The sequence below is a fragment of the Pelodiscus sinensis genome, chromosome 7, assembly GCF_052426305.1.
Source record: "Pelodiscus sinensis isolate ZL-2025 chromosome 7, ASM5242630v1, whole genome shotgun sequence".
Taxonomy (NCBI): domain Eukaryota; kingdom Metazoa; phylum Chordata; order Testudines; family Trionychidae; genus Pelodiscus; species Pelodiscus sinensis.
This window is the reverse complement of record NC_143058.1, coordinates 13,741,785-13,759,407: the sequence shown is the minus strand read 5'-3', so window position 1 is coordinate 13,759,407 and position 17,623 is coordinate 13,741,785. Positions and strand designations below refer to the sequence as shown.

The window sequence follows — 17,623 nt, the reverse complement described above, 5'->3', positions numbered from 1 at the left end:
AGCTTGCCCCTCCCAGGCCCCGGCACGAGGGAACCGCCCCCAGCGCCCTGGCTCGCGCCTGGCCCGCTGCCCGTTACCGGCCTTAGAGTCCACCCGCCCCGAGGGCGCGCGCGGCCCGGCCCGGCCCGGCGGCAGCGGCGCTGCCAGTGGATGCGCCGGGCGGTCGCGCTGATCGATGCGCGGCGCGTCGCTTCCCTGCCCCTGTCGCCATTTTGGCCGCGGGGGCCGGAGGGAGCGCGGCGGCGGGGAGCGGTGTGCAGCGAGACGCGCCCAGGTACGAGAAGCCCCGGGCAGGCTGGCGCCCTTCCTCCTCGGGGGCGCTGCCGGCTCGTCGCACCCCAGAGCCCAGCGGGGCCTGGGCGGCTTCTGACCCCCCCCCCCCCCCGGTCCCTGCGATGCCGCCCAGCCTGGCCTGCAGCGCCCCGCTCCGCGGTCACTGCCCCGAGCGCCGGGCTAATCCCGCGTGGGGAGCGCCTCGGAGCCCTCTGCCCCTTTGCTTTATTCAAGTGGCCCCTGTTCATTGGCCGCCCTGGAGATCCCGGTGGCGGTGGGGGACACACGGGCAACTCCGCCCCTCGCGCTTTGGGACTGGCGCTCTCCCGGGAACAAGTCCTGTTAGTCTGTAACTTAAAAAACCAGCGTCTTGAGCCACCAGCCTAGACAACATCTACAGAGAATCACCAGCTTTCCTGGCCAAAACCCAGGCACTCGAGATCATCTCATCTGAGGAAGTGGGTTTTGCCCAGAAAAGCTCATGATACTGTATGTATTTTTATAACCTTAAAAAACAACACGTACTCTGGTAGCACTTTAAAGACTAACAAAACATGGAGCTGGATGATACCATCTCCATCTTTTGTTGGTCTTTAAAGTGCTACCAAACTATTTGTTGTTTTTTAAGGTTATCCTGTTCGGACTAACTCGGCTACCCCTCTGAAGCTGTATGTATTTTTGTTAGTCTCTAATGGTACGTTTAGACAGTGGCGCTATTTCGAGATACCGGAAGTATCCCAAAATAGCAATTTCATGTCTTTAAAGGTGCCCATTATTTTGAAATAACGAATGCGCTATTCCAGAATCCCTGTAACCTTTGTGGAACAAGGGTTAAGGGACTACATTTTGAAATAAACTATTTTAAAATAACCTTGAAATAAGATACACAATTTGTGTAGCGCAAATTTCATAGATTATTTTGAGATGAGGGTGCTGTTTAGGTGATTTGTCATAAATGTACTTCCTAAGTTTAGTTGGTCAAGTTCAACTACTAACATGCTGATGAGAAGTGCTGAGGGTCTTCAGTAAACCAGCCTAGTAACATACCAAATAGAGCTTGACTCTGGTGGTCCTCTTGAGAGGAAGGCAGTGGCCTTTGCAGCTTTCCATTCCATAACATGAGGCTCGGGCTAGTTGCCATAACTGCGGAAGGAGCTGATGTGGGCAAGACCTTTGTTCCCTTCAGCCCCCTTCCTTCCAACAGAAATATTCTGCTTCATCACATATTTCAGTTGCACTGTCATTAAAATCAGCATCCCATGTTGTAATAAGCTTGGTAGCAATGTGGTTTCTCTCCCTAAACCAAGAATATAAAAGAAATAACATCAGTGTGAATCTGACTCCATTGCTACAAGTTTTCTGGACTTCTAAAGATGGCATAGAGGAGGGGCAGCAGCAGGGACATACTGAGTGGTCTTTTTAACTTATGTTTATATTTTACATTAAAGACTAGGTTAAAAAAACTAACAGAACGTATATAAAACATTGACACAATGGAAATAGGATAGAAAAACAAAATTCAACAAAATAGATAAATAAGTGACAACATTCTAGGAGTATTGCGGACTAATATGTACTAAATTTCAAAAGTATGTTATAGTTTAATATGTGATCAAATATCCTTATCGTTTTTCCAAGCATTTCTATTAATGGGAAAAAATGATAGATTAATTGAAATGCCTTGATACAATGCAGAAGCTTGGAGAAGGGAAAATAGTGATAGGGATGTAAAATAGTAGTTGATTAGTGGACTACCTGATAAGCCTAGGCTTATCGGGTAGTCGAGTTGACTACTCGCTCCCTTGCTGCCTCTAATATAGAGTCAGTAAACAGGGGAGGGGAAGCAGTGCTGGGGGAAGCCGGCTTAAAAGCCGGTTCCCCCCAGCACAGTCTTCGTGGTGCAGGGGAGACAGAGATGCAGTAGTCAGGGACCTGGTGTGAGCCTGAACTGTTGAGTCCCAGCTCTCGTCTGGTCCACCACTGCAGCTCTGTCTTTTAAATGTAGTAAGAGCTGCCTGGCCCTTGCTACATTTAAAAGGCAGAGCTGTAGCAGGGTAAGATCGAGACCCGGCATGAGCCAGGACTCAGCAGTCCCAGCTTGTGTTGGATATGGGACCTACACCATCTGCGGCTCTGCAGTTTAAATACAGTAGGAGCTGGGCTGCCTGCATGCCTGGCTCCTACGATATTTAAAACTGCAGTTGCAACTGTGCCCCTTATTGACTAATCGTGTACTCGATACAAATTGTATCGAGTACATGATTAGTCAGTTACCTACTACTTAACATCCTTAAGCACTGATTATGGTGTTCCAGAACATATGCATTTTTGACAGGTATAGAGGATGTGTGAAGGGCTGATGTGTGGCTGTTTGGCAACTCATCACATCTGTTGGAAATGCAATGTAGCCTTAAATAAATGTTCTGGGGTCCATAGTACTTGTTCAATATCTTGTTCTGGAATAATCACGAGAATGAAGAACTTGAAGTATCTTTCACATTAAGCCTCATATCCTCCCAGGTTCCTCTTGTGTTAAGCTCTTTTCCTGTTTTTCTTTGAGACTACATTCTCTACAATTTCCCTGCATTTTGTGTATCGTTTTTATGTACATTCTGTTTTTTGCTATAGCTGTCCTGTGAATTTTCACTACGATTACATACTCAACTGACATATCTCAAAGGGAAAAATGCTTGACACACAAAACTTTGATCTGGAGTGAATCTCTTTCAGAGGATCTTAGCCTTTTGACCTGAAGTTAATCAAAAGGTCTTCCATTATGTCCCCTTAACCTTTGTGGATAAATTGCAAATATAAATTAAGTGAAATATTCAGCTCAGGTACTGATTTATATTTGCCTGTGTTGTAATATATTTCTACACTTGATACATTTTATATGTTAGGGTTAGTGGAAGTTCTTGTGAAAATATCCCTGTGTGTTAAATGGAAAGAATGAGGAAAATGGATATTAAATTGGAAAAAGGATTACTTCTTAATTAAGAGGAACTGCAGTACTCGACATTTTCTTTGCTGCTATTCTGCTTTTCTCTTTCCTTGCTGCTAATTGGATTTAAGGCCGTATTGGTTACTATGGCATCCCGTGAAGAGATTACTCTCTATGAAGATGAAGTAAGGTAAAAAGGAACAATGCCAGAACATTCAATTCAGTATAAACTGGTCTGGAAATGTCTGCAATCTGAAATTTAATGGTCATTTCTGATAAGATCTATAGATGTGCATATTATTTTCTTTACATGAATACATAATACATGCATGCACCATTTACATGCATGTAGACACACATTAGATATTACCTAAGCCACTTGTTTTCAACACTTTTTCAGATGCAGACCCCTAAAAATGTCAAATGGAAGCACAGAACCATTTGGAAATCTTAGACATAGTCTGCAGCCCTCTAGGGGTTTGCAGACAAAAGTTAGAAAATCATTGTACTAACTGCAGTTTCTTTAATTTACTCAATTATTTGATATTTATTTAACTGTTAAGATTGAATTTAATAGACTAGAAAAGATTTACTGTATAATCATATATATAGTAGCCCAGTGTCTGTGAGTCTGTAACGCCAAAATGCTGGGTGTTCCCTCTGGGAGGGCGCTGTTGCCTGAAATGCTGGGTGTTCCCTTGGGGGGGCGCTGTTGCCTGAAATGCTGGCTGTTCCCTCTGGGCGGCACTGTTACTGAAATACTGGCTGTTCCCTCTGAGCGGCCCATGCTGCATGGGGAGTGCGGGGCCCAAACAGCTGCTTGCGCCGCTTGCTCCCCCGTGGCGGCCTGGCTGAGCAGAGCAGAAGTCACCCGAGTGCCATGGTGGGAGGCGAAGGGGGGGCAGGGTGGTGACGTGTGGCATGACAGCGGCTCCAAGCCCTGCCCCCTAGCCGTGAACTTCACCACCCTGCCCCCCTTCGCCTCCCGCCATGGCGCTCGGCTGACTTCTGCGCTGCTCAGCCGGGCCATTGTGTGGGAGCAAGCGGTGCAACCGACCATTTGGGATCCACGCCCCCCCCATGCAGCATGGGGAGTACGGAGTCCAAATGGCCATTTGGGCTCCGCGATCCCCCGAGAGGCAGGAAGGGGAGGAGAAGTGAAAGAGAGAGACACAGAGTGAAGCAGGAGGCGGAGGAGAGCTGACAGAGAGAGGGGGAAGGCAGTAGGGGGGGGGGGAGAGAGAGAGAGAGAGAGAGCGACCAGAGGCTCAGGAGAGAAGACAGACATGGAGGAGAGACCTGAAAATCCCTCTTATGACAGGCTAATTGGCTAGTATATCAAATGGTTATATAAATTCTCCATACTTTAAAAATCTAAAATGATTTGTAATGTGGGTCACTCAGTTTCACTCAATTTACTATATGTTAGAAGATGCCAACAAACAAGGTAATTTACTGATGAGTATGAGGAATTAGGTGTTTTGTAACTAGCATTCCTCTGTAGTTAGAAGTTTTTGCATTTACATTAATGTAAATGTATATGCATATAGTATTTGTCAAAGTAAAACAATATATTTGCCTATATGTTCCTATCTGTTCTAATTTTTGTGGTCAACATAATTTCCTTGTGCACCTCTTAATTTGTTTCATTTTAAACTTTTTTGCTGTATTTGATTGTGTATGAATAAATAAATGCTAAACCAATCTCTCATACAGTTCTTGATCAGGAATTTTATTTTTAATTATTAACACTTTGAAGAATATAATACATTAATAGAAGAATTATAAGTCTCTTCAAATTATTATTCCCTCAGGTCTCAGTACGGCCACCTGGAGAAGATGACAGATCTGGTGGCTGTTTGGGAGGTTGCTTTAAGTGATGGTGTTCACAAAATTGAATTTGAGCATGGAACCACATCAGGAAAACGTGTTGTATATGTAGATGGAAAGGTAAAATGAACAAGTTCAAAACACTCAGTACTTATGTAAATGTATCTCTGTGTGGAAAGTACTATGATTAGTTTAATGCAATAATAAGTAGAACACATGGTTTTTACACTTGTAACAAGGTTAACTGACTAATACTTACAATAATGTATTTCAGGCTGCACTATTGTACTCTGGGTTTGCAATCCTCTTCTTACAGATATTATCCCTTTGGGGCAGCATGGCTGAAAGCTTGCTGCCTTACTGGGAAATAGTAGTTCTGCTTGCATTACACATGAGAATTGTTGGCATGGCTTCTGGCATCTAGTGTCCAATACTAACATTAGACTCTACCAATACCTGAGGTTGTTCTCTGGTAGTACTTCTACTGTCTTTTACTGATGTTTTCACAATATAGGAAGGGCAGAGCACTATTCACTTTGCTGTCCTTTTGTCTCTCTCTAAACTTGTTTGTTTTGTAGCAGTGGTAGTTAATAGGCAAACTGCAGGCCAGATGCTTTTGAACAGACCATGAAATCCTTTTACTTATTTATCTTTATTATTTTCTCTGTAGTCTAGACTTTGACTGTACCTTGAGCAAGAAATTAATCTATCACCCCATCTTATGAGTTTGTAGAAATACAGGGATTGATGTCTGACACTTGCCATGCACTCTAGGGATGTCAATGTGTAGTCGACTATATGACTAAACAATAAGCATGGGCTTATCAGTTCATTCTGTCGACTAATGCACTCCCCCCTTGCTGCCTCCCACAGAGGCATGAGAATTGAATTTATAATGTAGAATTGTGTAAAAAAAAAAACAAAAAAACCTGCATTCAAAAACAAAACAGTGTAAAACTTTAGAGTCTATTAAGTCCACTCAGCCCTATTTCTTGTTCAACTAATTGCTCAAATTTGTTTACATTTATGGAAGATAATGCTGTCTGCTTTATGTGTAGAATGCTGGAGCTCCCTGGCTACTGCCAGCCCCGCTACCATGGGGCTGAAGCTCCTTGGCTGCCAGAGCTCTCATCACCGTGCCCTCCGCTACCCTTACCCTAGGCTCCTGGCTGAATCGCCGGCCCCCCTGCTACACTGCCATCCTGCCACCAGACCTCTCTTTTCTTGGACTCTGTGGTTTAGGAACATCTGTAGTTCTATCAGACCATAGACTCTTAGTTTAGGGAGGAACCAAACTGTACCTTGCAGTGCCAGCTACAACAGTGCCATGCAAACACCTGTTCTAACTTTCAGGTGAAACAAAATACAGGACTACAGTATGTAGCACTTTAAAGACTAGCAAGATGGTTTATTAGGTGATGAGCTTTCGTGGGCTCTGAGGAAGTGGGTCTGACCTACGAAAGCTCATCACCTAATAAACCATCTTGTTAGTCTTTAAAGTGCTACATAGTCCTGTATTTTGTTTCAGCTACACCAGACTAACACGGCTACATTTCTATAACTTTCAGGTGACATTGTAAATAAGAAGCAGGCAGCATTATCTCCTGTAAAAGTAAACAAGCTTGTTTGTCTGAGATAGCCCTACCTCCTGTTCAGCCACTAAGTAGATTGTAGGCTCTAACATTTTACATTGCTTTCTTTTTGTGTGCAGTATGCAACAGAAAAAAACTTAATTTGTAAGATACACTTTCACTACAGTACTTATAATGAGGTGAATTGAAAATATTATTTCTTTAGTTTCTCTCTTTTACCATGCAAATATTTGCAATAAAAAATAATTTAAAGTGAGTACTGAACATGTTGTATTCTGAGTTGTATTTGTAATCAATATATTGGAAAATGTAGGAAAAAACATTTTTTAAATAAATATCAATTGGTATTCTATTGTTTAACAGTTGATTAATTGCAATTAATTGTAGTTTTAATTTTTTTTAGTTAGTTAGTAATCCATTGCCCTAAAATATATTTGACTGTTTATTAACACTCAGTTCCTCCTTTTTTTTTTCAGGAAGAAATAAGAAAAGAGTGGATGTTCAAACTAGTGGGTAAAGAAACATTTACAGTTGGTGCAGCAAAAACAAAGGCTACTATTAACATTGATGCAGTGAGTGGTTTTGCCTATGAGTATACCTTGGAGATCAATGGGAAAAGCCTCAAGAAGTACATGGAGAATCGGTCAAAAACTACAAATACTTGGGTATTAAGCTTGGATGGTGTGGATTGTAGGGTTGTGTTAGGTAAGTTAATATTGAGTCAGTTTTCTCATCACTGCTTTTTATATAATCTTATATGCCTTTTTAAGGACTTAGGAAGTCTGGGTTCAAGTCTCTGCTTCACCACAAACTTCCTATATGACCTCAGTCAAGTCACTTTTTCAAAAGTATTTATAACTTACAGATGTAGAAGCAAAGAAATCTCAGTGCCTACTCTCAGTGGTAATAACTCTTAACTGATGGTCGGTAACCATGTTACCCTAAGTTTGTCTTGTTTAATGTGTTAATTTAAACAGCTAGTGTGTTTCTAAAATGGCTTTTTTATATGTTTTAGTTCTTCCTATGGTTGAATTGTCTTAACTTTTTAATTAACATGGGAAATCTTTTGGATCAAGGATATGTATTTATATTTGAATTTGATCTTGATATTTACATATATATAAATAACTCTCCTCCCACATTTTAATACCAGAAAGCTCTCATTAGGGATTTGATCCTTGTTCTCATTGAAGTCAGTGGCATAGCTATCAGTTGGTTAATGATGCAGGATCAGGACTAGAAGAGGAAAGGTCTGGAGACATGTTTTCTTCTACAGGTTCAGGATGGAATGACTAATAATACCAAAAGTGGTACTAAGATTAAGTAGGATGAAAAGGGAATCCATGAATATGAGCAAAATTCTTCAAGTTTTATTGACATACCTAATTCCTTTTGATTTAAATGGCATGAGAAAGGCAAGCAGGATTTGGTCCTAGGACACTAACCACTCCCAAACAAAGGCAGTTTCAGAAATATGAAATCTAGAGTGAACATATTCTAGGACATTATGTTGGGTAATGCAATCAAAACAGTGCTTTAGAAGAAACAAATTATTAATAATTACTTAATTGCAACCTGTTTTCTTCTGATGAAGATGATGCATGAGATTTCTCAGAGATGTAAGAACATGAAAAGTTTGAAGGATAATTAATAAGATGTGTTAGAGAGGAGGGACACTCTCCCACAGGGCTCGCCAAGCCACGGTGATTCCCACTCGCCAGCCGTGCTGTCCAGCGTTCTGCGCATGCACGGATCGTTCTGTGCATGCGCGGATCACCCAAATCTGGCTCTTCCAGGATGTAATCTACTCACCACAGGTGAGTAGATTACATAGATTGTCGAGCCCTGCTCTCCCAGAAAAGTTAGGCAAAAAAGTCAGAATTTCAAATAACGTTAACTTATTTATTATTCAGTAACTCAAAAATAATTTTTCTCAAACTTTGCAGAAACATTTTTAGTTTCAGAAAATCCTGGCATTGACTAAACCATTTTTTGAGGCAAAAGTGGAGTTCTCTAATAGAAGCTGGTTGCAAGCTTATAAGAGAGTCTCTCATTGTGAAACCAGTCTTTGTAATTTAGAATATTACTGTTTATCTAGAACACACATGGGAAGTTACAGCTAAAATTTCATGGTAAACATTTGGAATTTCTCTGTCGTCTTGGTCTATAACAAGGCATGCAAAATGGAACATTCACACATACAGAATGGGAAGTGATGGTCTAGGAAGAAGTACTGCAGAAAGGGATCCTACGGATCATAGTGGACCATAAGATAAATATGAGTCAACAGTAGGACACTGTTGCAAAAGCAAACATGATTCTAGGATGCACTAACAGGAATGCTATGAGCAAGACACGAGAAATCATTCTTCTGCTCTACTCTGCACTGATTAGGCCTCAGTTGGAGTATTGTGTCTAGGGTTGAGCACCACATTTCAGGAGAAATTGGAGAATGTCCAGAGAAGAGCAACAAGAATGATTAAAGATCTAGAAAACATGAGCTTTGAGGGAAAACTGAAATAACTAGGCTTGTTTAGTTTGGAAAAGACTGAGAAGGGGACATGATAGTGGTTTTCAAGTATCTAAAAGGGTGTTATAAGGAGGAGGGAGACAAATTGTTCTCCTTGGTCTCTGATGATAGGACAAGAAACAATGGGCTTAAACTGCAGCAAGGGAGGTTTAAGTTGGACATTAGGAAAAAATTCCTCAAACTAAGGGTGGTTAAACACTGAAATAAATTGCTTAGGGAGGTTGTGAAATCTCCATCGCTGGAGATATTTAATAACAGGTTAGACAGACCCCTATCAGGAAAGGTCTGATGGTGTTTGGTCCTGCTGTGAGGGCAGGAGACTGGACTTGATGATCTCTCTAGGTCCCTTCCAATTCTAGTATTCTATGCAACTTTTGTTCTGTTTTCTCATTTTTTCAGAGAAGGATACTATGGATGTCTGGTGCAATGGTAAAAAAATGGAAACAGCGGTATGTGATCATTTACAAAGGCTTTTAAGAGACTTATTCTGATTTTACAACTGAAGTAGAACATACCCCAGTTAGAACAGTAACACTATGTATCAGTGAAATAATTCAGATACTGTGGAGAATAGCTGTGGGGCTTTTAAGTAAAGTGTTTTGTGGAGGAGGAATGGGGAACAGACTGAATTGCTCTGTGGATTAGAGAGCCAGCCAATTCAAATTTACCTTTGTCCACAGTGACTGAGCAGTAAACATTTAAAGCCTGATGTTCAGAGTGGCATAAAGGTCACATTACCTTTTCATGCTTCCAGGTGGTCCCTCCAATTTAATGTTTAGGCATCTTGACAGATGCAGGGTGTAGAGAAGTTTGCCTTGTGGTACCTATTCCTGTAGATAAAAATGAATCCTCAATCTGTCAGTTTGGAAATTTTACTGTTACTGAAAATTAGTCTGTGGACTTATGCAGAGGACTGCAAAACCTATTTCCTCAACAGACATTTGATCCTGCATCTGATACTGTAAGACACTGATGACTGTATTAAATTAGAAAGGGTAAGGAAATCTGGTCTTAACTTTGCTATATTTTGAAACTATTTTTCACCATGTTCCCAAGAATTCCTCTTCCACAAGCTGCTAACAGTACAACCTTCTGCCTCCCTTGGAGCACAAACTCTCCAACCATTCTCAATCTTTTCCAACTCTATTTCCCCATTATAACAGAAAAAGGTTTCGAATTTCCCTCTCGTGACTAGCCACAAAGGAACGGGAGAGAGTACTTGAATCCCCCTGAAACCAGTTTGCAACCACTAGACTGAGAACCCATGAACTTATACCTAGTGCATGGGTTCTTAACATATTAACTCCGACAGGTAGTGAGCCTGCATGATTGCCTACCAAACTGTGCTTACATGTTAGGACAGCATTCTGGTCTTTCATTGTATGAAAAGATAGACTTAAAACTCAGTTTGGCCAAGATGGCATAGTCCAAAACACAGCTGGAATTCTCTAAGTATCTGCAGTGCAAATATACTCCAGAATTATCATTGGTAGTTCAGGGCACACATGAAGCCTTTTGCCCAACTTAGTTTTGCTTAAACCATATAGACCCCATAAGTCTTGTGTTAAAAATCTTATTCTAGTCTTATGAATTAATTTATGGCCAAATTCAGCTACAGACTATGCTGGAAACCAGTGCAAGTTAATTGACTTCAAGTAGAATTACACCAGAACCTAATTTGTCCTGTTTTAATTAACTTATCAGTGACATTGGTAGCTGAAATTTTTCAAATGTCACCACCTACAAAATATTTTACAAAACTTTTGTCTGACCAGGAAACAACTTGATTTTAACCTATATGAATACATAAATAAATCATAACTGCTCAACAATCAAATACTATGACTAAATAATCTATTTTCGGGAATTTTCAGTTTTACATTTTCCATCTTGTCCCATATTTTTAGCTACCAAATGCTTATTGGGTTTTTTCTTATTACTGGAGCTACAAGTACATAATATCTGACAATCAGATCTTAGCTGCTTTATGAACACTAGTATTTTGTTAGCTATATTCTTTTGATGATATTTTGTCTCCCCATCACAGGGTGAATTTGTAGAAGATGGAACAGAAACTCACTTCAGTGTTGGTAATCATGACTGTTGCATTAAGGCTGTCAGTAGTGGAAAGCGAAGGGAAGGAATAATTCATACTCTTATTGTAGATGACAGAGAAATCCCAGAGGTTTTAGAGTAGCCTAGAGTTAATCTGTTATAGAAATAAAGATCAGGGATTCTCAATTACTGTGGTAATTAATTATTTTAATATGTACTTCTAGGTACATTTAGGTTTCTTATTTCCTGGTTATTGTATATGAAATTATAATCTTTTTGAGGAACAGATGTAAATATCCAATTATGTACAGCCTCAGATATTGGCAGTTCTTTTGTAAACTATATAAATATATAACACTAAGAAGGGGAAGGTGGACTAAAGTAGGAATTGTTAACAAGGAAAGTTTTGTTACAGAAATAAAATGGAAAATAAATTAGTAGTGTAATATTTAATGTTGAGGGTTTTTTTTAACTTGATGTGATTTCTTTTCATGTTCTGCATAGATTTACTTTGCACAATTTTTACAATAGTACATCCACCTAAGCTGTTATTTTTTTATTGATAAAATGTTTATTGTAACATGCTAATGTCATTTTAAAATTCCTATGGTTGCAGTTAGGGAAATAAATAGCTATGTCAGTTAAAACAAAATGTATTGAAAATTTAGATATTCTATATTTACAGCAACTGTACTAATATATACAACTCTTATTAAGAGTGAAGGAGTGAGAAGTGTATTGAACACAAAGGGAACATGCATCTCACTAGTTTGTCTAAAATCTGTATATTAAAACTGTTGTAATGATTAAATACTTGGAATGGAAACACTGTTTACTTCTTAAAATTCACTGGGGTGCCAAGACACTTTCAAAATGGAACATTTTGATGAAAACCGACTAATGTGGTTGAACAAAACTTGGCTGAATAAAACTTAAACCTACATTGGTGTGTGAACAAGGTAATAAAAATCAATGGAAATGAAGGGGAGGGGGAAATCTGTTGGCCAAGTGGAGAGGCTAAATTAGGAGTGGAATGTTTGTGTTTTCAAGCTTATAGGATGGTATTAAACTCTTAATTTTATTAAAATATAAAGAAAATTTGAAAGTGTGCCTAGAGTACATTAAAGATGTGCTAACTCAAATTGCACTGAAGTCCTCTTATGAGACACAATAGCTATATAAAGCGATGATACCTTGTGCTGTAGGTTTCACTAATGCATTGCAATAGTTATGATTGGGATGTCTTTTGGTCCACGCCCTGTTATATTATATTAAACTGTAACAAAAATTAAAATCTTTTCTGGCTCTAGGTACGTACTTCTTTTCAAGCCAGAAGCTTATATTACATTGGATGATAATCCCTTTAACTTTTGCTGTACTTTTACAATATCACAAGATACTTTTTAAAATTTGGTAATTTTTGGTCAGCAGGTATATAAGCCAATTTTAAATTAAAACTTCCTAGTAGACACACATGTAATTCTTCATGGCCATAACTGATCAGGAAATAGACTGGGTCAAATTCTGTTCTTTATTTTATCAGCGCATTGAAGTTAATGGATTGCCCAGGTGTAACTATGAGCAGATTTTGGTGTGTGTAAATGTTGCAGACTGCAGTACTTTGATCTACAGAAAAACATGAATGTAAAGCAGTGCTTGGGAATTTTTTCCTTTGGACCCTCAGTTCAAGTCCCATTCCAGCAACTGGTTTCACCCCCTGTGCTTGTACTTCTAGCTACATTTAAATGACCTTTATTAATAAGACAATTGTAGACGTATCTGAGGATATAGCTAAGTTGATTTTTTTTAAATAATATTTCAGTTCACAGCTTTTTCTATACCACGACTGCAAATTACAATGAAAAAGTTTCAAACCGTGGGCACATCCCAACTAACCATAAAACAAGATCATAACTCCCCTGAAGCATGTATATTGCCTCCAATGATTGCTAGCTACAGGTTGTGAACTCATGCTTTATTTTTTTCATAAAATCTTTCATAGAAGGCCATGTTGAATATACTGTGATAGGCAAGTCTCAGCTATTGTCAAAGTCAGGAATCTTAGTGTCTGTTCAGAGGAAAAGAAAAATCAGAACAAATCAACAGATTGATTGATTTTTGGTCACGCAATTTTTTTATTTCTCAAACATGTTACTGGTTGACATCATACAGCTAATAAACACGATTATAGTGACTAACACTGCAAATAAATTCACTTTTATAAGCATGTAAACATTTATAAAATAGCAATTCTAAAGATGAGAGCATTTATGCTCGAAGATTAGCTAAACAAGTGAAAGCAGAATTTAAAATAAATGAACAGCAAAATATGTGTTTTAATATAAAGGGATTACTTTGGATTAGATGGTGTTTGTTTGTGTGACTTTCTTTTAATTTATAAAATATCGTTTCAGATTTTTATCAAAGACTTCTGTGACTAAATATATATTTACTCATCTCAAGCAACTTAGTAAAATAAAATGCATAGGGTGCATACTGTGGCTATTTAGAGAAAAATAAAATTTCTGCATAGTTTGGAAACTATATATTTTAACCACTACAGGAACGGTCAACTAAACTCTGTCTAGTACCTCTTTCTGATACAAAACTATAGATAAGTTTTAACTTTTAGATTATCATAGTGGTTAAAGTCTTGTATATATCAACATGGATGTGTCAAGATTATCAAAGGTGAGGCATTCACCACCCGACTGCAGTATGGTCAGATATTCTTTGTTCTGGGGGAGCCTCTGTGCTCATGGTTCTGGGAAATACCCAAGTCCCATGGTTCTGATGATCTCTCATTTACTGAACCTCTGGTTGCCCCATAAGGCACTGATTGCTCAGCCCAAATCTGGGAACATGTCAATATATAGTGTGGAACAGCCTGATTACTGTTAAAAATGACAAAAGTTTCAGGGTTATGAACATTATCTACTACGCTGTCATATGCATTCATACCATCTCCAATTATTGGTGGCACAATGTAAGACTGTCTGCCCTCAGTGTATAAGCCTGTTACTACCTCAGCCTCAAACACACAAATAAGATGGTCCATTTCACACTTTTCCTTAGTATCCCGCATTAGGTTTCCAGGGCTCTTGACAAAGTAGATGCCAGCTCCGTATTTTTGTTCTGCAAAGAAAAAACAGAAAATGAAAAGGATAGACTCCAATGAATGAGTTTTATTAGGGTTTGCAGTATTGTAGGCATGTTGTTCCCAAGATATCCAAGACAAAGGGGGTGAGGACATATGTTCCACTGAACCAATTTCTGTCAGTGAAAGGGAAAGCTATCCAGTTGTACAGAGCTCTTCTTCAGCTTGCCCCTTTCACCCAGACCTCAAGAAGAACTTTCTGTTGTTTCAAAGCTGCTCTATTTTGGTTATCTCAAAACAGCGTTCTGCACTGTCTACACAAGAAGCCCATTATTTCAAAATAACGGGCTTCTTATTCCAGCTTAGTGTGAACCTCGCTGCACAAGGATTAAGGAAGATGCCAGATCAGTGCTTTATTTCAAAATAGTTTATTTTGAAATAACCTCTGCAATTCGCGTAGCTCAAATTGTGTAGCTTATTTCAAGGCACTTGGCTCTAAGAACTGAACCTCAAGATATGCTCAAATAAAGACTGTATCAGCAAGACTCTAGATTGTGTGAACCAGACAAAGAATCATTTCCAGTTCACCAAGTAAACAGAACTGGTAGATGGTTTCCTACTATTTAAGAGCACATATTAAACCTCTTTTGAACAAGACTCTTCCTGATGATCTAAGAAATATCTAGGCTGTTTAAATGAAATTGGGGAGGAATAAGCAACTGTAGTTTTCAGAAATCAGGGCTGGGTCCAATGGAAGCAATATCCAAAAAGGAAGAAGTGTGTGGAGAACCAGTGCTGCTACGGCCAAGCTGGGATTACTAGTACGTATGGTCCTGCCTGATGGAAAACATGGGATTGGTGGGAAAGCACCCAGTTTACCTGTCCAGGAAAGTTCCATTAAGGAATTTTGATCTTGAAGGAAGCAAAAGTGCTGCCCCTTCCTGCTGGTTCTTGCTGAAAACTGACCTACTTGGAAAGTGAACCTGGCAGCATTTGGACATAGAGACCATTTGGGGTGACTAAATCTGCTTAGGTAGTCTGCTTGTTCCACACCCCTGGAAGGTAACTGTGAGATTGATCAAAGTGACAATACAAAAATCCCAGAGTTGGACTGTCTCATAGCAGAGATGTGATGATCGGGCTCCTCCCTGCCTGATGGGGCAAGACATTGCCACTATATTGTCTGTTAGAATCATAGAATGCTAAAACTGGAAAGGACCTTGAGAGATTGTCCAGTCCAGGCCCCTGCCCTCACAGCAGGACTAAACACCATCTAGATCATCACTGATAGATGTCGGTCTAACCTACTCTTAAATATCTCCAGAGATGGAGATTCCACAACCTCCCTAGGCAACTTATTCCAGTGTTTAACCACCTGACAGGAAGCTTTCCTAATGTCCAACTTAAACCTCCCTTGTTGCAATTTAAGCTCATTGATTCTTGTCCTATCCCCAGAGGTTGAGGAGAATATTTTTTCTCCCTCCTTGTAACAACTGCTCCTAGGACTCCCCAGCTTGCTGAGCAGAGCACGGGGGATGGCGGCATGGGGGAAAGAGGCTCATGACAGGGTGTCCTCTTGCCCATGTACCCAGTCGGTACACAGCAGGGATGAAGGGGACAGGGATCACGTGTGCAAGCTTTTACTTTTGATATGGAGTAAGAAAGCCTGACACATCAGTCAGATATCTCTCCACCCCCTGACACCGTGTTGATTGACAGCAGTGTTCACTGTAAGGTGTGTGCTGAGGCAGCTGCTCAGGAAAGATTCAGATGCCACTTAGCTGATCAGCAGAGCATCCACAGTTAGGATTTTGTTTTTATCATGCCTCAGTGGACATGAAAAAATTTATTCCACTTATGATGGAAAAGTAAGTGGGAACACTGACTGATAGTCCCAGAGCTTTGAAAGTTGACTGGATAAAAGAGATGCTGGATAGGTAGACATATACTTGTACACCCAATATCCTGAGAAAGGCAGCTACTATTGCCATGTATTTTGTAAACATTCTGGGAGTTGCAGATAGGCCAAAGGATAACATTGTGAACTGGAAGAGAGAATAGTTCATCAAGTACTTTAAGTATTTTCTGTAGTCCTGAATAGATCACCATATGGAATTACACCTCCTATAAATCAAAGGCAGCATACCAGTCTGTGGGCACCAGGGAGGAAATATTGGAAGCAAGCATAGAAAACTTTATCTTTTTCTGTTGAGTTTCTGCAAGCCTAAAAGTGGCCTAGACTTCCCTTTGCTTTCAGGGAACTTCTATGGCTCCCAAACAAAGCAGAGACTGCAATTTCTGAAGAAGTTCCTCGAGGCTGTCTAGACTGCAGGCTTCTTTCAGAAGAAGCTTTTCTGAAAGAGATCTTCCAAAAAAAACTTCTTCCGAAAGAGCGCTGCCACATTGCCAAAGCACATTGAAAAAGCGATCTGCTTTTTCAACAGATAGCATCCACACTGAATGGATGCTCTCTCACATGAAGGCTGTAATTACTATGGGCGGAATGGCCATCAGGGCACCTGTGCTTTTTCCTCTTTCCTCTTCTATTGAAAGAACTCCCTCTTCCCTGTCCACTAGGGTTGCCAGGTGTCCGGTTTTCTACCGGACAGTCCTGTATTTGCGCCCTCTGTCCGGTAGAAAAATTCAGAAAATACCGGACACACGCAATGTTCGGTACTTTCTGAATTTCCGACCGGGTGTCGGACGGCTTCTACTAGCAACTAGAAGGAGTGCCTGCCGGGGGCGTGGCCTATTGAACTCCGGCTGTGGCCAGTGGCTGCACCCCCGCTCTGCCAGTTCTGCTTCCCGCCCCCCTTCCTCCCGTCCAGCCCCCCCGGTCCCCGATCTCCCCCTAGCTCTGCTTCCCGCCCCCCCCCCCCTCCTGGCCAGCCCTGATTTCACACGTTAGAATGTCCGTGTTCTTTTGCAAGAACTCCCCGCCAGTGTAGACAGGCAGCAAGTTTTTGCGCAAAAGTGATTGCTTTTGCGCAAAATCATGCCAATGTAGAGACAGCCAAAATGTTTGTGTAGTGCCCCAGAGTGCCTAGATGAACTAGGAGTTGTTGCAACAGAAGGAGATGGTGTGCATCTACAATCCCTATTATTTTTCTTATCAGGCCAGGGAAAGCCCAGCCAATGAGAGAGAGGCTTATAGGGAGTTAATCAGAAGGCAGCTTGCTGAAGCAGCCCTGTTACAAGGAGCTGTTCAGTAGAGCAGACGGATGTTGGGTCCTGACCAGCAATGGGGAGAAGCACCTTATTTGGAGCAGAGCTGGGCCAGCTCAGGGGTGCTAGAGAGAAGCTCC

General features: G+C 40.6%; 2 protein-coding genes across 14 annotated transcripts in view; one reads left to right on the top strand and one right to left on the bottom strand.

Annotated features, from left to right (window-relative positions):
- The first annotated feature begins 56 nt into the window (after positions 1 to 56).
- On the top strand, positions 57 to 12,047 carry FAIM (Fas apoptotic inhibitory molecule). The gene is made up of 5 exons (XM_075933216.2): positions 57 to 274; positions 5,029 to 5,164; positions 7,113 to 7,341; positions 9,566 to 9,615; positions 11,214 to 12,047. The coding sequence occupies exons 2-5, from the start codon at positions 5,054 to 5,056 to the stop codon at positions 11,361 to 11,363; spliced, it is 540 nt and encodes a 179-aa protein (XP_075789331.2). The 5' UTR covers positions 57 to 274; positions 5,029 to 5,053; the 3' UTR covers positions 11,364 to 12,047.
- Positions 12,048 to 12,191: 144 nt separating this feature from the next.
- Positions 12,192 to 17,623, bottom strand: part of PARP9 (poly(ADP-ribose) polymerase family member 9) — a 32,613-nt gene continuing 27,181 nt past the window's right edge. For all 13 annotated transcript variants that reach the window (XM_089779689.1, XM_089779690.1, XM_075933199.2 and 10 more), the window contains one exon: positions 12,192 to 14,356. In XM_089779689.1, the coding sequence (XP_089635815.1) occupies positions 13,944 to 14,356 (413 nt within the window). In that variant the 3' untranslated portion in view covers positions 12,192 to 13,943. The remainder of the gene's footprint in view (positions 14,357 to 17,623) is intronic.

Bases quoted from the DNA above. Each gene is read 5' to 3' on its own strand.
- FAIM (XM_075933216.2), top strand. From the start codon at position 5,054: ATGACAGATCTGGTGGCTGTTTGGGAGGTTGCTTTAAGTGATGGTGTT. The intron at 5,165-7,112 runs GTAAAATGAACA...TTTTTTTTTCAG, and splicing joins TTGTATATGTAGATGGAAAG to GAAGAAATAAGAAAAGAGTG. The intron at 7,342-9,565 runs GTAAGTTAATAT...TCATTTTTTCAG, and splicing joins GGATTGTAGGGTTGTGTTAG to AGAAGGATACTATGGATGTC.